The sequence below is a fragment of the Theropithecus gelada genome, chromosome 2 (assembly GCF_003255815.1).
Source record: "Theropithecus gelada isolate Dixy chromosome 2, Tgel_1.0, whole genome shotgun sequence".
NCBI lineage: Eukaryota > Metazoa > Chordata > Mammalia > Primates > Cercopithecidae > Theropithecus > Theropithecus gelada.
The window spans coordinates 120,702,600-120,729,092 of record NC_037669.1 but is presented as its reverse complement, the minus strand read 5'-3'; the positions used below and the strand labels follow the sequence as shown (position 1 = coordinate 120,729,092).

The 26,493-nt window shown below is 41.4% G+C and overlaps 1 protein-coding gene and 1 non-coding gene across 4 annotated transcripts in view; one reads left to right on the top strand and one right to left on the bottom strand.

Moving 5' to 3' along the window:
- PHC3 (polyhomeotic homolog 3) overlaps nt 1–24,730 on the bottom strand; it is an 89,572-nt gene extending 64,842 nt beyond the window's left edge. The window contains exons 1-4 of one of the 3 annotated variants that reach the window (XM_025375573.1): nt 24,689–24,730; nt 20,758–20,923; nt 14,201–14,356; nt 12,355–12,432 (exon numbers count right to left, since the gene is read on the bottom strand). In XM_025375573.1, the coding sequence (XP_025231358.1) occupies nt 12,355–12,432; nt 14,201–14,356; nt 20,758–20,923; nt 24,689–24,702 (414 nt within the window). In that variant the 5' untranslated portion in view covers nt 24,703–24,730. Of the gene's footprint in view, nt 1–12,354; nt 12,433–14,200; nt 14,357–20,757; nt 20,924–24,673 lie in introns of all 3 variants that reach the window. The other 2 variants (XM_025375571.1, XM_025375572.1) reach the window with 2 other exon arrangements.
- On the top strand, nt 1,955–2,016 carry LOC112619888. Its single transcript, XR_003118371.1, has one exon. It is a non-coding gene; the product is annotated as a U7 small nuclear RNA (small nuclear RNA).
- Nucleotides 24,731–26,493: the final 1,763 nt, after the last annotated feature.

Below are 26,493 nucleotides of genomic sequence, written 5' to 3'. Positions count from 1 at the left end.
AGAAAAACAGAATATTAGTTTGAAAGAACAATGAGAAAACAAGAAAATGCTCTGAGAAATTAGAAATATAGTGGCTGAACCAAAAATTTTTTTTAAAAAGTCAAAGAAAGAGCTAAAAGAAAAAGTTGAGGAAATATCCCACACACACACAAAAAGACAGTAAGTGAAAAGGTAAACAAGATAAAGGATCAATCCAGAAAGGTCAACATTCAACCAAGAGCTCCAGAAAGAGAGAACAGAGAAAACAGAAAATTAATTTCTCATGGATTTGTTTAGTTTCACATATATGATCATTAAAGAACAAAATTAACTTCTTGCAAATTTGTTTAGTTTCACATACATGATCATTAAAAACCTAGTTTCACACTGAGAGGGCCCAACAGGTGTCCTACACAATGACATCTAGACATATTCCCATGAAACTACAAAACAAAAAACTTAAGCAAGCAGGCAAATCTCAAAGATTCTGGAAAGGAAGAACAGGCAGTTACCCCAGAAGAATGATAATGAAACTAACAACAGCCTTTTCTTCAGCAATACTAAAATTTTGAAAAAAATATTTGCTTTCAAATTTCCTGAGAAAAATTATTTTCTTTTTTTTTTTTTTTTTTTTTTTGAGACGGAGTCTCGCTCTGTCGCCCGGGCTGGAGTGCAGTGGCCGGATCTCAGCTCACTGCAAGCTCCGCCTCCCGGGTTCACGCCATTCTCCTGCCTCAGCCTCCCAAGTAACTGGGACTACAGGCGCCCGCCATCTCGCCCGGCTAGTTTTTTTTTTTTGTATTTTTTAGTAGAGACGGGGTTTCACCGTGTTCGCCAGGATGGTCTCGATCTTCTGACCTCGTGATCCACCCGTCTCGGCCTCCCAAAGTGCTGGGATTACAGGCTTGAGCCACCGCGCCCGGCCGAGAAAAATTATTTTCAATATAGAATTCATGTAGAGATAATTATAAAAAAGAAGAGGTAATTTTCAGGCCCACAAATATTTAGTTTTTCTTCCACATAGCCTTTAAAAGAAAGTTATAAGATACTCCAGCAAAACAAAATTCTTATCATACTGTCCTTTGACTATTTACTTGTCTGTATCCTCGTTATACTCTAAAACCTTTGTTCACTTTCAATCCTCGGCACCTGACACCAAGTAGGCACTCAATAAAAAAGTACTGGCATAGATTGTCCTCAGGAATGTGGAAGACTAACACAGAACCCCACGTAGTAATGAATCTCTGAATCTAACCTCTCCTGTTTCAGGATCATGATCTCACGGTGAGACCTCTTCTCTGCAAACTCTACCTGTTTTAAAAGTTTAGCATTCCTCAGCTACTGTAATACAATCCCCAAAGATCTCTTTTCTGTTAACTCCTATGACATTTATAACTTGATTATATACTATTATATCATGTACTGTTTGATATATCTAAGCATAGTTCTTCAAATGCATACTCCCTGAGGGAAGAAACTTTGACTTACATATACCACCAGAGCAAGTAGCACGACGTTGGACAATAGATCTATTTGCTGTAACAGGCAACCAAAGAATCTCATTACAGGGGTCAGGATTAGAAACTCTTCTATAACCCAATCTCAGGCAATTAGAATATATCCTAAAATAATTCTCTGCATTGCAATAATCAAGAATTAACATTAGGTCGGCATGGTGGCTCACACCTGTAATCCTAGCACTTTGGGAGGCCAAAACGGGCAGATCACCTGAGGTCAGAAGTTTGAGACCAGCCTGGGCAACATAGTGAAACCCTGTCTCTACTGAAAATACTAAAAAAAACTAGCTGGGTGTGGTGGTGGGTAACCTGTAATCCCAGTTACCCAGGAGGCTGAGGCAGGAAATCGCTTGAACCCAGGAAGCACATGTTCTAGTGAGCCAAGATCATGCCACTGCACTACAGCCTGGGTGACAGAGTGAGACAGTCTCAAAAAACAAAAAAAGAGTTAACATTAATAGTGTTACAGTTCTTTCAGAATTTATCTACCAGGCTTTCTGCTTTTTGCTGGAAAGCCCATAAAAAAACAAACATGCAAAAAGAACATTAATATCATTGCATATTCTAGCTGATACTTATTACCTACCATACATCTTTCAACAAGTATTTATTAAGTACCTACTATGTGATGGGCATGTGTATTTTTATAACACATATAAACTATTTAAGAAACCCTCACATAATCCTAGATTAACATCTAAACATGAAAAAGTTCTCAAACTTTTTTCTTATTAATAAACACAGTCTTATTCAGAACTTGAGATTCAAACAGATCACAGAACTGCTCTGGCTGGCTAAAGCTTACGTAAGATAAGGCCCAGACCCCAGTCTGTCACGTCAGTCTATGGAGGCTGCCATAATAAAATACCACACACTGGGTCACTTAAACCAGTGGTCCCCAAACTTTTTGGCACCAGGGATTGGTTTCATGGAAGACAATTTTTCCACAGACAGGGTGGGGAAAATGGGTTTTGGGATGAAACTGTTCCATCTCAGATCATCAGGCATTAGATTTTCAAACCTAGATCCCTCACATGTGCAGTTCACAATAGGGTTCACGCTCCTGTGAGAATCTAATGCTGCCGCTGATCTGGCAGGAGGCGGAGTTCAGGCGATAATATTTGCTCACCCACCACTCACCTCCTGCTGTGAGGCCCAGTTCCTAACAGGCCACAAAGCAGTACCGGTCCATGGCCTCACCCCTGACTTAAACAACAGGAATTTATTTTGCACACTTTCAGAGGCTGGGAAGTCCAAAATTAAGGTGCCCACAGATTGTTTCTGGTGTGGGCTCTCCTCCTGGCTTGCAGACTGCCACCTTCTCACTGTGTCCTCACATAGCAGAGAAATTGCTAGTGTCTCTTCTTCTTTTATAAGAAACCAATTCTATCAGATCAGGGCTCCACTTTTATGACTTCCTTTAACCTATATCACATCCCTAAAGGTCCTATCTCTAATACAGTCCGAGTTAGGCTTCAACATATGAATATGGGGGACATAATTCAGTCCATAGCATCATTTCCTGAACTTTCTCTATGATACAGATCCAAGGATATCTGGATGAAAAGACTAAAACCATTTAATTAGACGATTTAATTTTACAGAAAATTGGCAGGCAGGGAGGTTAAATGACTTAGTTAAGTCACATTAACAGTCAGTCACAGAATTTAAGATTAGAACCCAAGTCCCTCATCTCCTCCATTCTACCCAACTTTCTCTCATCACACCATGAACAGTAGTGAAGTCATCAAGTACTCGTGTGACATGAACATTCAAGGAGCTGCATGAGACATCATTAATCATGAAACCTCCCACATGAACTCCAAACTCACATAACCAATGCCTACTCAATACTACAGGTGGGTGTCTAATACACATCATAAACTTAACATGTCCAAAATCAAACTCCTAATTTTCTTCTCCAATACCTCCTTTAGCTCCCAATCTTTCCAGATGCTTCAGCCAAAATACTATGGAGTCACCCTTGACTCCTCACATCTTTTATTCAATGCATCAGCGTATCTTGTGTTAGCTCTCCTTTCAAAACATATCCAAAGTTCTATAATTAAATGTTACAAAAAATTCAAAATCTGGCTAACCACTTTTCACCACCTCTAATATCAACATCATGATCCAAACTGCCAATATCTTTCCATTTGAATTATTACAAGAACATTTAACTCCATGCTTCTATCTTTGGCCCCTAGAACCTACTCTCAAAAACCAATTTGAGATCATGTTACTTCCATACCAGAACAGTTCTCCAATAGTTTCCCAACTCATACTTACTAAAATCCAAAGGTCTTATAATTTCCTCATGATTAGGATTACAATTACCTCCCTGATGTCAACTCTAAACCACACTCCCACTCTCTCATTCCACTCCAGCCACACTGTCCTCCTTTCTGTTCCCTGTGCATATCCGCCCTCCTCACCATCCTTAAAAAGGCCACCTTTATTAACAAGGCTTTCCCTGACCATCATAATTAAAATGGCATATTCCCTCAGTCCATTCCCTTTCCTTGATTTTTCTCTCTCACTTACCATCATCTGACATACTATGTACTTGTTTAATGTTCATCTATCCCTAGCTCCATGAGGAAAGAGATTTGTTTGTTGTGTTACTGTATCCTCAGCACCTAGAAGAGGATTTGGCAAATATTAAATGCTCAATAAATATCTGATGACTGAATGAGTGAATGCATGAATGAATAAAGTCATAAAACTGGGCTTCAAAAGCTCATCTTGTCTAGCATCATAATTAGAAAGCCATAAATTAAAAAACAAGTTTTTTCCCTGTCTGACAGAATAGTAGAGTGAGTTGAAGTCAAAATACCAGGGATTAATGTAGTTATAGGGCCAAATGCAACAAGGAAAGAGAATGGGCCGGGCGCGGTGGCTCAAGCCTGTAATCCCAGCACTTTGGGAGGCCGAGACGGGCGGATCACAAGGTCAGGAGATCGAGACTATCCTGGCTAACCCGGTGAAACCCCGTCTCTACTAAAAAATACAAAAAACTAGCCGGGCGAGGTGGCGGGCGCCTGTAGTCCCAGCTACTCTGGAGGCTGAGGCAGGAGAATGGCGTGAACCCGGGAGGCGGAGCTTGCAGTGAGCTGAGATCCGGCCACTGCACTCCAGCCTGGGCGACAGAGCGAGACTCCGTCTCAAAAAAAAAAAAAAAAAAAAAACAAGGAAAGAGAATGACATATACATAGCCCTTAAGTCACTCAGAGACTTATGATTGTAGTTTTCAGCCACATAATCCTTTCCAGCTGAAAATGCCCAAATATTTAGTAAAGCAAGTGTGTGTGTGCGCGCGCGCGCGTGTGTGTCTGATAGCACTGCCTTCACATGAAAACAAACAAAATTAACTATAAGCTTATTTATATTTATGTATAGAAATGCATAGTCAGCCGGGCATGGTGGCTCACACCCGTAATCCCAGAACTTTGGGAGGCCAAAGCAGGCAGATCACCTGAGGTCAGGAGTTCAAGACCAGCCTGGCCAACATGGTGAAACCCTGTCTCTACGAAAAATACAAAAATTAGCCAGGCTTGGTGGTGGACACCTGTAATCCCAGCTATTCAGGAGGTTGAAGCACAAGAATTTCTTGAATCCAGGAAGTGGAGGTTGCAGTGAGTTGAGATCGTGCCACTGCACTCCAGCCTGGGTGACAGCGCAAGACTCCATCAAAAAAAAAAAAAAAAAAAAAAAGAGGGAAGGCAGGCAGGCAGGCAGGCAAGGAGGCAGGCAGGCAGGTATAGTAATAATATAGGAAAGCAGGCCAGGCACAGTGGCTCACACCTATAATCCCAGCATTTTGGGAGGCTGAGGCAGGACTACTTGAGGCCAGGAGTTCAAGACCAGCCAGAGGAACACGGTGAGATCCCTTCTCTGTAAAAAAAACAAACAAAAATAGCTGGGTGTGGAGGCATGCACCCATCGTCCCAACTACTCAGTAGGCTGAGACAGGAGAATTGCTTGAGAATTTGAGGCTGCAGTGAGCTATGATCATGCCACTGTACTCCGGCTGGGGCAATAGAGTGAGATAGTATCTCCTAATCAAAAAAAAAAAAAAAGTAAAAAATAAAACATATAGGAAAGCTTTAAACAAAACTTTGTCAGAGAAAATGGGATTACTGAAGGGAGGTAGTCACTTTTACTCTATACATTTGTGTTATCTATTCCTTAGGCAACAATAGTTTGTTCAATTTTATTTAGACAATATAAAAATTAACAAAGTAAAGCTCTTCAACCTGCTTCCTCAGAGATGACCACTAATAACAGTTTGTTGTGTACCATTACAGATCTTCCGCTTGCATAATCAAATGGACACATGCAAATAACTTTTAAAAAATTAGTTAAATGACAAGATTTCTGCTTCCAAAAAAAAAGAGTAGACATACTTTTCCCTATTCCTCCTGCCAAGAACAACTAAAAACTCTTACGTTACATATAAAATAAACCTAAGAAGACCCCAAAAGGTAGAGGAAAAAATACACAGACTGGCTAGAGACCTCAGGATCGAGTACACAACATGGTAACGAATTCTCTGGGTTTTCATTTTACCTCTTATAACCCACACTTGGAGGGTGGAAATGAAGAAGTCAATAACCCAGAAACACCACAGGCACAAACAAAAATCCCCAACAAAAGCCTGCTCTTTCTAACCAAAGGACCAGGAAAGGGACAGTCTTGCAACACAGAAAAGTTTTAGACAATAATTACTCTACTCCAACCAAACACTACAGAAAAAAACTGTGACCCCACCCATGTCTGCAAAGAACCTGATTTTCCAACTCCCTCAACCCCTCCAACAGGTTCATGTCAGAGAAGGCCATATAGAGAACAGGACTTTCATCCTAGCCAGGTGATGATAAACCACCACCACCACACCCATGCACCCTGCAGTCTCAGTGGAGACCATGTGGGGAAGAGTAAAAGGTACTCCCATTCCTTCTAGCCAGAGAGGCTTCAGTAAAGGCCTAGTGAGGAGCCAGAACTCCCACCCCAGCTTAGCAATTAAGAGGAACATCCCTTCAAGTGTCAATGGAGGCTAACTGGGGAATCTGTACTTGCACCCCCTGTATTTCATGCCATATGGGGACTCACACTTGCACCCTCATACTGCATGAAGAAGGCAGCACACTCTCCCACTGAGAAACAGCCAAAATTAAAAGGTCAAATAGGATCACTAGTCACACAACATAATACTAAAAACATCCAAGTTTCAATAAAAAATCACTCATCACATCTAAAACCAGGAAAACCTCAAAATGAATGAAAAAGACAATCAATAGAAGCCAATACCTAGATAACAAAGATATCAGAATTACATGATGAAGGCTGGGCATAGTGGCTCACACCTGTAATCCCAGCACTTCGGGATGCTGATCACCTGAGGTCAGGAGTTTAAGACTGGCCTGGCCAAAACGGAGAAACCCCGTCTCTACTAAAAATAAAAAAATTAGCCGGGCATGGTAGTAAACGCCTGTAATTCCAGCTACTTGGGAGGGTGAGGCATGAGAACTGCTTGAACCCAGGAGGTGGAGGTTACAGTGAGCCAAGATCATGCCACTGTACTCCAGTCTGAGTGACAGAGTGAGACCTTGTCTCAAAAAAAAAAAAAAAAAAAAAAAGAATTATATGACAAAGCAGCCATCATAAAAATGCTTCAAAGAAGTCAGGCCCAGTAGCATGCATCTATAGTTCCAGCTACTTAGGAAGCCAAGACAGGAGGATCACCTGAGCCCAGGTGTTGGAGGCCAGCCTGGACAACATAGTGAGACCCCATCTCTTAAAAAAATAATGGTTCAAATAAGCAACAACGAGCATACCTAAAACAAATTTTTAAAAAAAGAGAAAAAAAAGGTCTCCCTAAAGAAACAGAAGACATAAAGAGGAACCAAATAATAATTTTATATTTTTATTTTTTGAGATGGAATCTCGCTTTACCACCCAGGATGGAGTGCAGCGGCGTGATTTCGGCTCATTGCAACCTCTGCCTCCCGGGTTCAAGCGATTCTCCTGCCTCAGCCTCCCAAGTAGCTGGAATTACAGGCACATGCCACCACGGCCGGCTTATTTTTGTATTTTTAATAGAGATAGGGTTTCACACATTGGCCAGGCTGGTCTTGAACTCCTGACCTCAAGTGATCTGCCTGCCTCAGCCTCTCAAAAAGCTGGGATTACAGGCATGAGCCACTGCGCCTGGCCCCAATTAATTTTAGACTGCAAATAGAACCACCAAAATAAATAAGTTAAACAAGCTTACACAATGCATTCTTGCTTTTTACACTCAATACATAATGAAAATCCAAGTCTCTCTGTAGACAAATATACAGTACTTTTTAGTAGCTATAGTATTCTACCGTAGGAATTAACTATCATTTATTTAACTAATCCTCAATTAATGGGCATTTATATTATTTATAATTTTTCACTATTATATATCATGCATATGGGCATAATTATCTAGGTCATTTTTAATTATGTCACTAAAAGTGAGAGTGCTATTATGAAAGGGTACGCACAGATTCTTTTGGCTTTTTTTGAAACAGGGTCTCATACTGTTGCCCAGGCTAGAGTGCAGTGGCACAATTATAGCTCACTATAGCCTCAAACTCCTAGGTTCAAGCAATCCTCCTGCCTCAGTCTCTTGAGCAGCTGGGACTACAGGCACACGCCACCACACCTGGCTAATTTCTTTTTATTAGATGGGGTCTATGTTGCCCAGGCTGGTCTCAAGCTGCTAGACTCAAGTGATCCCCCCACCTCAGCCTCCCAAAGCACTAGGATCACAAGCATTAGCCACCATTCTCAGCAAGGGCATGTACGTTTTAAAGTTTAACACACACTGCCAAATAACCCTCCAAAAGAGTTGCACCAATCTATATTCCCACTAATAGTGTATGAGTATACCTACTTTTTCACATTCTTGCCAACAATAGGTATTGTGTAAATGTTTTTCCTTGTTTTCTAGTTTGACAGATGAAAACAGTTACTTCATTGTTATTTGTACATATATTTCTATTTTTTTAGACAGGGTTTGCTCTATCACCCAGGCTGAAGTGTAGTGGTGCGATCTCAGCTCACGGCAGCCTTCACTTCCTGGGCTCAAGTAAGCCTCCCACCTCAGCCTCCAAAGCAGCTGGAACTACAGGCGCTTACCACAACATCCAGCTAATTTTTTTTATTGTATTTTGCTTGTAGAGATGGGGTATCATCTGCCTGCCTTGGGCTCCCAAAGTGCTGGGATTACAGGCATAAGCCAACATGCCCAGCCTTTTTACATACATTTATTATTGATATGTTAAATATATTTTCATGTGTTTAGAAGTCAAAACATAGCCGTGCACAGTAGCTCATGCCTGTAATCCCAGCACTTTAGGAGGCCTAGGAGGGCAGATTACTTCAAGTCAGGAGTTCGAGAACAGCCTGGCCAACATGGCAAAACCCCATCTCTGCTTAAAATACAAAAATTAGCCAGGCATGGTGGCGTATGCCTGTAGTCCCAGCTGCTTGGGAGGCTGAGGCAGAAGAATCGCTTGAACCCAAGAGGAGGAGGTTGCAATGAGCCAAGATTGCACCACTGCACTCCAGCCCGGGAGACAGAGCAATGCTCCATCTCAAAAAAAAAAATAGTCTTTCTTTTAAAAATTACCAACTAAGATCTTCTGTGAATTCTCACTGTTCATCTTACTAATATAACAGTCTTTGGTATTTTAGAAATATTATCAGCCAGGTGTAGTGGCTCATGCCTATACCACATAATCCCAGCACTTTGTGACCTGTGGTTGGAGGATCACTTGAGCTCAGGAGTTCGAGACTAGTCTGACTGGGGAACACAGCGAGACCTCATCTCTAGTAAAAATTTTAAAACTTAGCCAGGCGTACTGGTGTGTGCCTGTAGTCTCAGCTACTCAGCAGTCTGAGGTAGAAGGATCACTTGAGCCTAGGAGATGGAGGTGGTAGTGAGTTATGATTGTGCCACTGCACTCCAGCCTCAGAGGAAGACTCTGTCTCAAAAAAAGAAAAGAAAAGAAAAAAAGGCTAAAATTCTGTCTTCCTTTTTGAAAAAAAATTAAAGTGAAAAAGAGAAGAAATATTACCCATTTATGCAAACATATTTTCTCCCATTTTGTTTTCACTTTGCTTATGCTGTTTTTTTGGTAGCAGTAAAATTTTTAGTTGGTTTAACTTCCATTTTAAAATTTAACTAAATCTTTGCCCCATTGAAGTTGAAATACTAAAGACATAAACCTAAAGGCTCAGTCCAAATTAGTTTCAAAGCCAAACAATCATAAAATCACCCCTCCACTACTGACAATTATTTAGAATTAGTCATGATTCTAATTAAAGAAAAGAATGCAGGTACCCACTAGTTCCCTATACATTCAATTAACAATAGTCTACTCTCCAAACCACATATAGATGGAGTATCTGTTATATGAAATCTTTGGGACCAGAAGTGTTTCGGATTTTCTTTGTTTTGGTTTTTCAGATTTTGGAAAGATACAAAGTAGTTTAGCATGCCAAAATTAAAAATCCAAAATCCAAAATGTTCCAATGGACACTCCCCCTTTGAGAGTCATGTTGGTGTGCAAAAATTTCAGATTTTAGAGCATTTCAGGTTTTCACAATAGGAACAGTCGGTAGGTACACAGTTCCCCCAGGTGGTATGATTGGACTTTTGACTTGATTTTTTAAATAATATTCCATTTCCCCATTGGGATCCCACTTCTACTCTAAGCCCCAACTACCCAGTTGGTTATTTGACAGCCCTTTTTTCTTCTGGAGAATGGACCCTTTCCCATGGCTTCACTGTTATCTGGAAACCTAACTCAAAATAACCAAAACTCTGAAAACTACTAGTCTGCTACCTGATGGCTCATTATCATCACCACTTGAGATTTCTATTACCACGCTCCACCCCCTTTTTGGATATTGATCTAAACTTACTAAGTTACCTTGGGCACTATAATTTTTACTGCTAGTCAAATTACGTGAGCAGAAGCTCACAAAGGATACTAAATAAAGCAAATGTAATGTTTTATTCCTTTATTTTACTGGGAATCTGTTCTTCCTACTTATCTTCTCCCACCAGCCATTTACAGCTTTTGGCATACTTCATGGTATAATACTGCTGGTTTATGACAAGTATCATTAACAATGTCATACATATAATAACAACCACTAGAATTCTAACTTCTGTGAATGTCACATACATAAAGCCATAATGAAAGAAAACAGTTTAAAAAGATACCTTTTAATAACATGAAGGAAAAAAAATCAAAATAACATATCTATACAAATATATCCTATCATTATTCCAGTATTTTGCAGAATAAAGAATTTGTCTATATAATTCCCTTCAGTAGCCCACAAAATGTTTACCACTCCTTTCCCACTACCATTGTATTAATTAAAGACATCTGATGTCAATGACCAAACTACAGTATTAATGCTTAGAGCTAGGTTACATTACTTAACTTTTTCATTTTCTTTAACATCTTCAAGTCATAGGTAACTTTTTAATCTAATCTTGTTCCTACTCCAGGACATTCCCATGAAAAAAAAAAACTATATGCTGACCACAGCATGTATTTAGCAAAGACCATACCCTTAGCTGAAGAAATACAGCACAATTTCGCCTTCAATTCCTTAAACTACAAACTATATTGTATGGGAGCCAATTTTATGAAGTATCAAAGTATTACCATTCTGGACCAGGAAAAAGTATCTAGAAAGGACATTACTAGGTTTTCAAGTAAAGGCAATTTGCTCCCCACCAGGAGACACCTTTAGTTGTCACACTAGAGGAAGGAGAAAGACCACAAGCTGCTGGTATCTAGTAGCTAGGGGTGCTGCTAAACATCCTATAATGTACACAATAGCCCCCGACAACAAAGAATTATCTGGCTCATAATGTCCACAGTGATGAGGTTGGGAAACCTGGGACAAATGATGAAATGTGAATATGAACTGCATTGTATCCATGTTATATTTCCTGAATTTAATAATTTTTCCATGGCTTCATAGAACAATAGCCTTGTTCTTAGGAAATACACATCAAAGTATTTAGGAATTTGGATTTAGGAATAAAGGAACGTGTCTCAACTCACAAATGACTCAGAAAAAAATAATATGTACACATGTAGTGGGAAAGAATGAATGATAAAGTAATGGGGCAATATGCTAATAATTGATTAATCTGAGTAGAGTATATACAGAAATTTTTTAATTATTCTTGCAGTTTAAAATTATACCAAAATTAAAGCTAAACAAGTATTATCATGCCCATAAATTTATTTTACCTGGGAAACTTTGCACAATTTCCCAATATATTTGTGCAATATAGCAAATCAGCTTTCTTTTACTCCTTTCTCAAAATAAATTACCCTATATCGAATGGATACTTGCAAATTGAACCCAAATAACTCATGTAAGCTGGAAGTATAATTTCTAAAATGTGAATGGCACAAAGTTAGAAATGCTTAGATGTCTACCAAGGACATGACATTCTATTGTATATCACAGTAAATTCATGGCCAATATCTCTGCATTGTATATTTCAGGCTTTCAATACACACTGAAAACTGAAACCACTTAAGACCTGAACATGATCAATGCAAAAAGATATACAAGAAATAATACAAAAGTATTTTTAAGACTCAGATTTTCATAAGTTTAACATTAGTTATGAATTCTTGAATTTTATCATTCCTATTTCTGGGCAATTGTTACTTTAAACAGCATGCAACAAATTATAATAACGGCTTCATAAATAACAAGTTTACTTTTGGAAAACAATTCTTTAAAATTTTAAATCCAGGAAAAAAAAATTTAGGGAACTTACAGACGTTTGGGACATACTTGACTGTTGTGTGACACTTCCTGTGGGAGATGTAGAAGGTCTTCCACTGGACAAACTTGCCTAAAATAGTAAGACTTTTATAATACATCGGTAAAAACCTAAAGTTAAGAACTTTCTGGTACCATGATAACACCAAACCACAACAATAAATGTCAAAAGGCCTATGCATGAAACAATTTTACAGTCAACATGGCTTAAGCTTTGGTTAAACAGATTTTTTAAATACGAAAAAGCTGAATGGTGAAAACGGGATCCAAAGACTAGTCTTATTTTTATTAACTACTTTATTGTCAGTTTCACTTTACGGGTCTCTGTCATCTTTAAAGTGGAATCACTACTCCAGAGTTATGAAAAAGAAATTAGAGCTACAGCAAGTGCCAGTGGGTTTCAGTTTCCTAAACTTGTATCACGAACATGTTATTTAAAATTACACTACTAAGAAGAAGCAACAGCTGAGAATCTATTGGTAACAGAAATAAACCTTTTTCAGGTTCAGTCAACTGAGATCCTCCTCCGGTGAGGGGATTTAAGATTAAATCTTAACAGCTTTATTTAAATAGTACAATAGTAACAGAAATATTTTTTTTTTTTTTTTTTTTTTTTTGAGACGGAGTCTTGCTCTGTCACCCAGGCTGGAGTGCTGTGGCCGGATCTCAGCTCACTGCAAGCTCCGCCTCCCGGGTTCCCGCCATTCTCCTGCCTCAGCCTCCGGAGTAGCTGGGACTACAGGCGCCCGCCACCTCGCCCGGCTAGTTTTTTTTTTGTATTTTTTAGTAGAGACGGGGTTTCACCGTGTTCACCAGGATGGTCTCGATCTCCTGACCTCGTGATCCGCCCGTCTCGGCCTCCCAAAGTGCTGGGATTACAGGCTTGAGCCACCGCGCCCGGCCAGAAATATTTTTAAAAAACAAGCATTTAATAATGAAATCCTGTTATCAGTGGGAATAATATGATTGGATTTTAGAAAGATGGATATACATATCTTTGTATAGATAATTTCTGGAGAAGTATGTATTAAATTGTTACAGTGGCCACCTTTGAAGAATGGGAAACAGTGGTAGGCAGAGTAAAAGAACAGTTTTACTTTATCTCTTATAAACAATTTAAAATCGTTTCATTTTTTTTTTTTTTTTTTTTTTTTTTTTGAGACGGAGTCTCGCTTTGTCACCCAGGCTGGAGTACAGTGGCCGGATCTCAGCTCACTGTAAGCTCCGCCTCCCGGGTTTACGCCATTCTCCTGCCTCAGCCTCCCGAGTAGCTGGGACTACAGGCGCCCACCACCTCGCCCGGCTAGTTTTTTTTTTTTTTTTTGTATTTTTTAGTAGAGACGGGGTTTCACCGGGTTAGCCAGGATGGTCTCGATCTCCTGACCTCGTGATCCGCCCATCTCGGCCTCCCAAAGTGCTGGGATTACAGGCTTGAGCCACCGCACCCGGCCCGTTTCATTTTTTTATTTTGATTTTTTAATGAGTATAATTACCTACATAATTTTTTAAATCTTATTTTTAGTAAAAATACAATTTATGTAAGCCTAAGTACCCACTGTTGTACCTAGAACTATATACATATAACAAAGCCACTAGTTGCAGTTCTCCAGTCTGGATAAAAAGTACCGAGACAAAAGCTAGAAACAGAGTAACATAAAAAACATAGCCCCTTTTTCTCAATTAACTTCTATTTGGCAACCTATTAATATATTTCCTTCAGGAAAAATAACCACAGGACATCTGAGAACTCTGAAATAATACCCTATGTATTTATTTTCAGTAACTACTTACAGAAAACAGAAACTTTGGTCTCATAAACTCTTAATTTGTTTTAGTCTTACCTGAACGGCAGCAAGGCTCTGAAGCTGGGAGCTGCTTAAATGCTGCTGCTGAAGAGCTGCAGTATGCAGCATTAAGTGCTGCTGTTGGGCTGCATACATTTGCTGAAGGTACTGAGCAGCTGAGCTGGGAGGCCGATGCAACGCCTGTTGAATTACCTGTGATAAGTCAATTGAACCAATGTCAAACCATAATCTCAACCTTTATCTTAATCAGAAAATGAAAATATAAAAAAGTAGCAGTTTAAAATTTCACTGTTTTAATACATAATATCATCAAGCTTATTAACATATCTCTTTCCTAGTTACATATCACTAGAAACCACTAACTTGTACACATCAAAACTACCCAGTGGGCTGGAAGCAGTGGTGCAAGCCTTTGGGAGGCCGAGGTGGGCGGATCACAAGGTCAGGAGTTCGAGACCATCCTGGCTAACATGGTGAAACCCCTCTCTACCAAAAACACGAAAAATTAGCCAGGTGTGGTGACACATGCCTGTAGTCTCAGCTACTCGGGAGGCTGAGGGAGGAGAATTGCTTGAACCTGGGAGGCAAAGGCTGCAGTGAGTGGAGATCATGCCACTGCACTCCAGCCTGGGCGACACAGCGAGACTCCGTCTCAAAAAAAAAAAAACAACAACAACAAAACCCAGTGGACAATTCACAAAAGACAGGCCAACTAAGCATTTCAAAAGATTTTCGATCTCACCAGTAGTCAAAAACTTACAAATTAAAACATGATACTATTTTCCAACTTTCAGATGGATAAAGATTTAAAAGACTATTACTACTACCCTGAGGAAGCCAATACTCCTATACTGCTAGTAATAATTTAAGTTGGTATAACCTTTTTGGATAAAACTTGGTAGAATTCAGGGCTTGGGTGTGGAGAGAAATACCTTTACCATGCAGTCATTACAAATAGTAATGTAGATCAGTGCTGTCCTATACAGTAGTCACTAGTCACATGTGCCTACTGAGCACTTAAAATGTGGCCAGAGCAACTAAAGAATTGAATTAATTTAGGCCGGGCGCAGTGGCTCAAGCCTGTAATCCCAGCACTTTGGGAGGCCGAGACGGGCGGATCACGAGGTCAGGAGATCGAGACCATCCTGGCTAACACGGTGAAACCCCGTCTCTACTAAAAAAATACAAAAAACTAGCCGGGCGAGGTGACGGGCGCCTGTAGTCCCAGCTACTTGGGAGGCTGAGGCAGGAGAATGGCGTAAACCCGGGAGGCGGAGCTTGCAGTGAGCTGAGATCCGGCCACTGTACTCCAGCCTGGGTGACAGAGCAAGACTCCGTCTCAAAAAAAAAAAAAAAAAAAAAAGAGTTGAATTAATTTTAAATTGAATTTTAATTAATTTTAATGTAAACGTAACTTGTGGTAACCACTGACCACTATAGTGCACACTGCTGATACTGATCTATATTTACTAACAAAAAAAAATCAGTGGGTTACAAAATAGTATATAGAGTAAGATACCATTTTTATATTAAAATATTTGAAAGAATCAGGCCAGGCACAGTGGCTCACACCTGTAATCCAGCACTCTGGGAGGCGAAGGCGGGTGGATCATGAGGTCAGGAGATCAAGACCATCCTGGCTAACACGGTGAAACCCTGTCTCTACTAAAATTACAAAAAATTAGCAGGATGTGGCGGTGGGCGCCTGTAGTCCCAGCTATTCGGGAGGCTGAGGCAGGAGAATGGCGTGAATCCGGGAGACAGAGCTTGCAGTGAGCCAAGATAGCTCCACTGCACTCCAGCCTGGGCGAAATGAGACTCCGTCTCAAAAATATATACATATTTGAAAGAATCCACAGGAAAACTTTCAAAGACCACTGATGAGTAGCTAGAGGTGATTTTTAGCTTCTAGTTCATACTTTTCTATAAATGTCTGAAATCTTACAATGAGTAGGTATTATTAATAATCATATAAGATTACAAAGCAGCTGGGCACATTGGTTCATGCCTGTAATCTCACCACTTGGGGAGGCCAAGGCACGCTGATCACCTGAGGTCAAGAGTTCAAGACTCGCCTGGCCAACACAGCGAAACCCTGTCTCTACTAAAAATACAAAAATTGGCCAGGCATGGTGGCATGTGCTGTAATCCCAGATACTGGGAGGCTCAGGTGGGAGAACTGCTTGAACCAAGGAGGTGGAGGGTGCAGTGACCAGAAATCATGCCACTGCACTCCAGCCTAGATGACAGAGCAAGACCCCATCTCAAAAAAAATGAAATAAAATAAAATTTAAAAAATTATAAAGCTATTTCTTCTTTAGAAAATTACTGAATAATTTTTAAAAATTTTAAATGTCAAATACCTTGTTTTGCTTCAACATTGAATAAAACTATTCTTACTTTAAAAATTCCTTAAAAAGTGTTAATTATTGTGAATATTTATTAGTAAAATGTAAAATCTGAGCCTGAAACTTCATAAATAAATATACAAGTACTCTAGTAAAATCAGAGAAAACTCCTACACTTGTCCAAAAGGTTAAGTCAGAATAAGTCAATCCTATACAACCAAATCCAAAAGTCACACTGTGCTCACTGTGACTCAAACAGCACAGAACCCTAATCGCAGCATCAAACCAGAGTCTTCAAAGAGCTAAGGGAATAATAGTGCCATAATCCTATAGCTTGAGGGTCTCTCAGGACATCTTGAACCTTTTATGAATCCTTTTATCATGAACCATCATGAATCCTTTTATCTAAATTTCAAGAAAGCATATTTCTGTGTTATTGTTTATTTTTATGTGTTAGTATCTCATCTCTCCAACTATAGACTGCTATGCCTGATACAAATTTCTGTCACAAAATCAATGGGAGCTTTTGACCCCTACCTGCAGGCAACTATAGGCCAGCATTAAGTGATTCAGTATTACAACAACATACCTTTTTTAGTCAGATCAATCTCTATTTGCTCTTCTAATTCCATAACAAAATTCTAAAATCACTGGACAATATCCAGAAAAAACTTCTAAAATCAAACTGAAATAACAAACAATCTATTTGATACATACTTTTGTCAGAGTATACTCATTTTTTCTGTTGTCAGCACAGTCCTTCCCTACTATTCAATGCTCAACTTATAGCAATGAGTAAATAAAAGTTATAGATACAGCACATTGTTCTTATTTATTATAAATTCTTATTCACCCAAGGAGGGTGAAGAGAATTCCCAGGACTGAAAACGAAAGCTGGAAAATTAAAGAATTACGTAAGCAGTTCAATAAATATTGATTGATTGCATTTTGGGAGAAGCAATTCTATGGTCTCATAAGAACCAGAGTTAGTGCTATTTATGAGATATATCTACATCTACGTATCTTTTTATTAATTTTTTATTAATCTATGCAGCTTAATTGAAAACTAGAGGACAAAATAGTATATTAAGCTATCATATTATCAGTCAGGCGTGGCAGCTCATCCCAGCACTTTGGGAGGCCAAGGCAGGAGGATAGCTTAAAGAAAGAAGGTCAAGACCAGCCTGGGCAACACGGTGAGATCCTGTCTCTACAAAATAAAAAAATTAGCCAAGCATAGTGGCATGTGCCTGTAGTCTCGACTACTCAGGAGGCTGAAGCAGTAGGATCACTTGAGCCCAGGGGGTTGTGAGCTGTGATCATGCCACCAGACTCCAGCGTGGGCAACAAAGAGAGAGAGGAAAAAAAAAAAAGGGCCAGGCGCGGTGGCTCACGCCTATAATCCCAGAACTTGGGGAGACTGAGGCAGGCGGATTATCAGGTCAGGAGATAAGAGACCATCCTGGATAACATGGTGAAACCCCGTCTCTACTAAAAATATAAAAAATTAGCTGGGCACGGTGGCACGTGCCTGTAATCCCAGCTTCTCGGGAGGCTGAGGCAGGAGAATCACTTGGACTGGGGAGGTGGAGGTTGCTGTGAGCCGAGATCATGCCACTGCACTCCAGCCTGGGCTACAGGGCGAGACTCAGCCTCAAAAAAAAAAAAAAAAAAAAAAAAAAAAAAAAAAAAAAAAAAACCTACATCCTTTTCCCTACATCCGTTACCTCAGCGAAAGGTAAAAAGCATTAAAACCCCACTCTGCATGCAAGTTTTAATTTCTGGTGAACCGGCTGGTTCCACTCCACAGTTACTTCGGAAAATTAAATCCTAAACCATAAAATAGTTAAATAGACATTATACTGGGGTATCCACCATGGAAACATGGAGCAGAGGAAGGACTATATTGCAAGCAGTTGTTTTCAGGGTAGATGCAATTACCCTGATTCTACCGAAAGAAAGCAGGTATAATAGAAAAAATAAGAATTCAGAGTGATTAAGGGCACAAAGGCTGAAGTCTGAGAACTAGCTAGGTGAGTTTGGGAAAGTTATTTAGCCAATTTAAAACATTTATTTTCCCATCAGTAAAATGGAGATAATAATAATAGCTCCTTCATAGAGGGATGGTAACTATTAATGGAGGTAATTCATGTAACATTTATCAAATGTTTGGCACGTAGTAATTATTCAATAAGTATTAGCTATTACTACCTACTGGAAACCTATAATGTGCCTTACACAGTTCTAGATACTTCATTTAATCTCAAAGATACTTCATTTAATCCTCAGAGTAACTAATGAAATAGGTAGTCTCACCCTCATTTTAGTTTTCTGAGGCTTAAGGGGATTATGTCTCATGCCCAAGGCTATATAACTCCTAAAGATAATGAAAACGGAATTCAAACAAAGCATAATAGAGTTGAAGGTCCATGCCTTTTTTTATATAATACCATATTGCCCCAACCTCCTCCATTATCATAAATGTTAACTAAGTAAACTTTACTTTCTCAACTAAGTGACTTCCTAGTTCAATATTCCCTTCCCCCTCTGCTCCTAAGGGATTTAGAATGGATCCTCCTGCTTACGGGTCTTAGGCCACCTGGGTTTAAAATGAACTTCATAACATATCTACACACCTTAACAGATCTCCTTGAGTCTATATTTTGAGTTCCAATATAAAATAGATAAACCTACAGCCATTCTGCATGTTGGGGCTCTAGGTTGAGTGTCTTCACATTGCAGCAGCACCCTAGAGACTTTCCCCTTATAATTTTCTTTACACATAATCTTATAAACTACACGCTGACAAATGTAAGCCTTCTCAATACTATATATACATATGTATATATATATATATAAAAAAATTTTTTTTTGAGACGGTGTCTCGCTCTGTCGCTCACGCTGGAGTGCAGTGGCGCAATCTTGGCTCACTGTAAGCTCCGCCTCCCGGGTTCATGCCATTCTCCCGCCTAAGCCTCCCACGTAGCTGGGACTATAGGTGCCCGCCACCACGCCCGGCTAATTTTTTGTATTTTTAGTAGAGACGGGGTTTCACCGTGTTAGCCAGGATGGTCTCGATCTCCTGACCTCGTGATCCGCCTGCCTCAGCCTCCCAAAGTGCTGGGACTACAGGCATGAGCCACTGCGCTCGGCTTTTTTTTTTTTTTTTTTGAGATGAAGTCTCACTCTTTTTGCCCAGGCTGGAGTGCAGCGGCGCACTTGGCTCACTGCAACCTCTGCCTCCAGGGTTCAAGTGATTCTTCTGCCTCAGTCTCCCAAGTAGCTGGGATTACAGGTATGCACTACCATGCCTGGCTAATTTTTGTGTTCTTAGTAGAGACGGGATTTCACCATGTTGGCAAGGCTGTTCTCAAACACCTGAACTCAAGTGATCTGCCAGCCTTGGTCTCCCAAAGCGCTGAGATTACAGATTTGAGCCACCACACCAGGCCTTTTTTTTTTTTTTTTGAGACGGGGTCTCACTCTGTCACCTAGACTAGAGTACAGTGGTGCGATCACAGTTCACTGCAGCCTTGACCTCCTGGGCTCAAGCAATTCCCCCACATCAGCCTCCTGAGTAGCTCGGACCACTGGCGCACACCACCATGCCCTGCTAATTTTTGTATTTTCTGTAGAGATGGGGTTTTAACATGTTGTCCCAGCTGGTCTCCAACTCCTGAGCTCAAGCTATCTGCCTGCCTTGGCCTCCCAAAGTGTTGGGATTATAGGTGTGAGCCACCACACCTGGCCAATAGTATGATTATTAATTTTGTTGGCTGTTGCTGTGGTTGAATGTGTCCCCCAATTAAGTATGTGTTGGAAACTTAATCTCCAATGCAACAGTGTTAAGAGGTGGGACCCCTGAGGGGTGATTAGGCCATAAGGACTCCGCCCACATGAATAGATTAAAGGATATTTTAAAAGGGCTTGAGGCTGCAAATTTGTTATCTTGCTCTCTAGTCTTCCACCATGGAATGAGGCAACAAGAGGGCTCTCGTGAGATGCCAGCACCTTCATATTGGACTTCCCAGCTTCCAGAAACATGAGAAGTAAGTTTCCTTTCTTTACAATTACCCAGTCTTGGTATTCTGCTATAGCAACACAAAACGGTTTGAGACAGTTGACTCAAACATTAGTAATTCTAACTGTACATTTGAGAATATGAAACAATACATAAATCCGGCTTAAGCAAAAAGTAATATGACATTTAAGTCTTAAGACTACCCATCACTACAGCTGAAATACCTGTACAGCATGTCGGTCTGAACCACTGTAGACAGAGATCTGTGGCTGCTGCATTCGAGAGGAGGAAGTGGTGATGGTGGTGGTGGTGGTACTGCTGGTTGTTGTTGACACAGAAGATGTTCCCGGGTTTGGTTCACTATCCATAGTTGTACTATGATCCTTAAATCTGGCAGGTCACACAAAGGGTTTGTATTGGTAAAAGCATTATCTTATGAGCTTTAAAGAATATTCATTCCAAAGAAATAATCAGCAGTAATCTAAACTGCTAGGAACACCCTCATAAAAGAGAGCACACAGTCCCTGTAAGCACTTAGAAGGGAAAAATACTTCACATATACGGAGCATATTTAATAGTTAATACCTACTACATTTTAATTCAAATGATTCAGAATACGTAACTCAGATAAAGCATAGCCAAAAGTTTATCTTTGCATTACCGAAAGATTTGTTTTAAACCAAAACAGGTGATGAGAGAATACTAACCTACCTAGGAAAATAAAAATTTAAGCAGTATCAGAGTATTTTAAAACACTTCTTTACATTCTTTTGATTACACTAATTATAAACTAAAGTCATTCTTACCTATACATTAGAACAGAATGCCTAAGGACTGTTTTAGTTTACCATATATACTTTGCTTAAACTAGCTTAGTTTAGTTTACCATATATACTTTGCTTAAAAAATAAGTTCTTTTTAAAAAATGTTAAAAAGTATTTTTTTTAACTCACACTGGCTTTTCCCTAATCAGTCTACAACACTGTCCTTACTACTACTTTTTTTTTTTTTTTTTGAGACAGAGTCTGGCTCTGTCACCCAGGCTGGAGTGCAGTGGCCGGATCTCAGCTCACTGCAAGCTCCGCCTCCCGGGTTCCCGCCATTCTCCTGCCTCAGCCTCCCGAGTAGCTGGGACTACAGGCGCCCGTCACCTCGCCCGGCTAGTTTTTTTTTGTATTTTTAGTAGAGACGGGGTTTTACCGTGTTAGCCAGGATGGTCTCGATCTCCTGACCTCGTGATCCGCCCGTCTCGGCCTCCCAAAGTGCTGGGATTACAGGCTTGAGCCACCGCGCCCGGCCTTGTCCTTACTACTTCTAATGACTGAGTTATACTTATTAGCAGGTTGCTGTAAGAACACAGAGAAGCAGCTAACAGCAACTTCCCATATCCTTACAAAATCTTTTTCACAAAGAATTACTCCAGACTTTGAAAACATAAATTATGTCCCTTCCTCATGAATGGACAGTAAAGGACCCTTTTATACCAGACTTTCTGATCTTTTCCCTCCAATACTATAATCTTACTTGTTGTACAAAATTCCACTAAATACGGAATCTGTATTTGAATAAATTCAAACATTTTAAGTCAATTCTAAGGACCTCCATATTGTTAGAAACCAGAACAGCAGTAGTTTTTGTCGGGTCAGAAATGTACCTCGAAGATGAAAAGCACACAAGAGATTATACTGGTTTTTTTTTTTTTTTTTTTTTTTTTTTTTGAGGCCGAGTCTCGCTCTGTCACCCAGGCTGGAGTGCAGTGGCCGGATCTCAGCTCACTGCAAGCTCCGCCTCCCGGGTTCCCGCCATTCTCCTGCCTCAGCCTCCCGAGTAGCTGGGACTACAGGCGCCCGCCACCTCGCCCGGCTAGTTTTTTGTATTTTTTAGTAGAGACGGGGTTTCATTGTGTTAGCCAGGATGGTCTCGATCTCCTGACCTCGTGATCCGCCCGTCTCGGCCTCCCAAAGTGCTGGGATTACAGGCTTGAGCCACCGCGCCCGGCCGAGATTATACTGGTTTTATCTTCCCTTTTTTTAAGGTCTTTTCTTCTGAGAAACTAAATCCCACCCACCCCACATTAGCAGTACTGACAAGAATGTAACAAGAACACTTTCTATTCCACAAAAAAACAAATGAATTTGGCACTAATTGGTACACATACACTAGTCCCATAGCGTTGCTTTTTTAAGTACAAATTTTCTTTGTTCTGTATTACGTATGTAAACAGTATTTATATTCTCTGAGGAACCAAATGTAGAAAAAAACGAACAAGGCCGGGCGCGGTGGCTCAAGCCTGTAATCCCAGCACTTTGGGAGGCCGAGATGGGCGGATCACGAGGTCAGGAGATCGAGACCATCCTGGCTAACACGGTGAAACCCCGTCTCTACTAAAAAATACAAAAAACTAGCCGGGCGCAGTGGCGGGCGCCTGTAGTCCCACCTACTCGGGAGGCTGAGGCAGGAGAATGGCGTGAACCCGGGAGGCGGAGCTTGCAGTGAGCTGAGATCCGGCCACTGCACTCCAGCCTGGGCGGCAGAGCGAGACTCCGTCTCAAAAAAAAAAAAAAAAAAAAAAAGAAAAAAACGAACAAAAAAAAAACATTTAATAAGAGGAAAAGTGGGGGCCTTGAGTGGCGGTTTGCACCTGTCATCCTACCACTTTGGGGGAGGATTGCTTGAGCTGAGGAGTTCAAAGCCAGCCTGGGCAACATAGGGAAACTCTGTCTCTACAAATGAAAAATAAAAAATTAGCCAGGCCTGATGGCACAGGCCTGCGGTCCCAGCAACTTGGGAGGCTAAGGTGGGAAAATCGCTTGAGCCCAGGAGGTCCATGCTGCAGCGAGCTATGATCACGCCACTGCACTCCAGCCTGGGAGACAGAGTGAAAGACGCTGTCACAAATAAAGAAAAAGAAAATAAGAGGAAAAGTGAAAGGAAAACCGTCAGGAAGAAAGCTGACTCCTCACTTACTTTTTGGATTAGTGAATAATTCATACATCTTTATGCTTCTGGTTTGGTTTTTTTTTTCCCAAACTGCCTTCCAATCAAATCACAGCATCATATAGTAACTGTTCAACATTATACAGTATTAGTGGTAGATAAGGTAAACTTTTTACCAAACTGCTGCCTGTCATACTACTACCATATAGTGTACCAGTGACATGCAAAAGGCGAGCTTACGTTCTGGTCTTTTTAAAGTGTTAATCTGCTCAACCATGCCCTCCAATCCAAACAGTATGGTAAACAGTTCTAACTACGAACCAAAAATGGTCACAGAGAATCCAAATTCTAGGCGTAAGTCTAAACATCGGTGAGTGGAACTGGCCAAACCATCGCACTGCATTTTGAGGCCTGGCACAAAAGAACAATTTTGGAAACTCCACCGTCTAGGCATACTAATACCCGCAAAATACAGCCAGCAGTTCTGGTGCACAAGAGGCCTACCCAGGAAACAGTAAGTTCTGGAGTCGTTAACTAAGCATAACGTCACACCGACACACAAGAATGTGGCCTGCTTGTGAGGCAGCAACGCTGCAGCCAGAGACTCGAGGGAAAGATCTTTCTTTCAGGGTGTTTTCAGCCTCACGAGACTTGCAAGCAGCCCCCGCCGCTCTCAGGCCCACGCTGCGACAACTCCTGCAGGCCTCCGGCACGAGGGTTGTGGACATCCCCGCGTCTCGGGTTCTCCCGCTGAGGAGGAGTGGGGTGGTGCCGAGGCGGGAAAGAGCGGAAGGCGAAGGAGGCCTGGCAGTGCCCGCCCTGCCCTACGCAGCCTCCGCGGGCCCCTGCGCAGGCAGCTGTAACAAGGCTGCCCGCCGGGCCCACTTGCAGAAATGACAGCGCCTGAGGAGCCCACCCGGGCTCGTTCCCCGGAAAGCCCCAGCTCCCGGAGTCCCAACGGTGACCCTGCGCGCAAGGCCGAGCAGATCCGGGACCTGACGGCGGAAGGGGCGCTCCTGCCTGGAGGGCAACTGAACCCTAGAGTTCGCCTTCGCCCCCCGACACGGGCCTAGCAGGCTCCTCCACGATAAGACGGGTGTCGAGTCTCTCTTTCCCCACACTGCCCGCGAAAGAGCCCTGAGCTTTCCCCTGGGGGAACGTGTCGCTGCCCCAACTCGCCCCCCTAGTTACGACATCAGTCACCATCTAGTCACTCACTCCGCTTCCGCCATCTTCTCTCCTCCATCACTAACACGGGTTGCGCATGCGCCCCCCTGGAGGCGGCGGGCGGGGAGGGGAGGGGCGGGGTCGGCTCAGCCCCAGGAGCCCGAGGTCACGTGGGGTCCTCAGCTTCCAATCGCCCCCGCCCACCTCAGGAATTGCTCTCTCTGGAAAGTGACCAGGTTTCCCCAACTTAGATACTAGTGTCTACTCTCCAACCTCTCGCTTTCTCTCGTCCAAGATCTTCTTCTTGGGGAGGGATCTGTAATAAAGATATAAAAAGTTATCTTAGATTGTTAAATTTAAAATTTAAAGAATACGGACGCGGTGGCTCACCTGTAATCCCGGCACTTTGGGAGGTTGAGGAGGGTCTCTTGAAGCGAGGAGTTCAAGTTTGAGCCTTGGCAACAAAGTGAGACCCTGACTCTACCAAAAAAAAAAACCCAACAACAACAATAATAATAATACAAATTTTGAAGAATATCTAAAATATACCAAAGTCTATGCAAACTGCAGAGTGGTTTCAAAGAAAATACCCATGAGGATTGGAGGCTGAGGTCTCAGGGGGAAAGGACATTCAGGGCTGGCTGCAGGGCTTGTTGCCTGAGAGCTTTGGAGTTTGGGGGTCCCAACAAGCAGTGCCTCTCTCCAGCTGAATGATAGTGTTCAGATGCCAGTGAATGAGTGGTTAAGGAATCATCCTGACTACCCTAGGCATATCATTCATGGCTTCAATATGAATTTGCTGAGCGCTTAGTAGGAACTGCAAACTTGAATACCACAAGTAACAAGCAGAAACAGCCACCAGTTTGCTGGTGTGGTCTGCTAAATGCCAACAACTCAGGTGTGTGAGACAAACACATAAAGATGAGTAAAATAACACATTTCAATATAAATATGAAATAGTAAAGATGAGTTCTTGTCTTCCAAGAAGTAGCAGAGGGGGTTTTATGGACATTTGCATACAATATAATAAGTGTTCTGAAGGTGGGGACAATGGCTCACCCTCATAATCCCAGCACTTTGGGAAGTGAAGTCGGGGGGATTGCTTGAGCCCGGGAGTTTGAGACCAGCCTGGGCAACATGGGGAAACCCCATCTCTACAAAAACTACAAATATTAGCCAGATGTCATGGTGTGCACCTGTGGTCCCGGCTACTCAGGAGGCTAAGGAAAAAGTGTTCTGAAACAGATTTAGTAAGTGCTTTGGAAACTTTAAAGTTCAAGGTGTATAATAAATCTTTACCACCCTTTACAGAAAAAAAAAAAAAAAAAAAGCATATGAACCATAGACAATGTCTCTTTTTGCATTTTGTGAGATGATGGAGTCACAATAATTTCAAGAACTGAAAATGAAGTATTGATACAAATCCATCCTGAAGTGTAATATGGTCTAATGAAAAGTATACTTAATCTTAGAAATCCTGTATTCCAGGATGTGCCTAAGGAAGGGAAAAGAACATTTCCTTTCTATGTGAGCTTAAATTGTCCCTTTGCCTGCTTTTCCCATCTGGTAACATCTTTTTTATCTTGTCTTCCTAATAGCAAGCAGTACTATCTACTACTACTTCTAGAATTCATTGAGAAAGTCTTTTTTTAAAAGTCCCTGTAGGCCAGGCACAGAGGCTCACTCCTGTTATCCCAGCAATTTGGGGGGCTGAGGCAGGCGGATAACCTGAGGTCAGCAGTTCAAGACCAGCCTGGCCAACATGGTGAAACCCCATCTCTACTAAAAATACAAGAATTAGCTGGGTGTAGTGGCACCCGTCTATAATCCCAGCTATTCCAGAGGCTGAGGCAGGA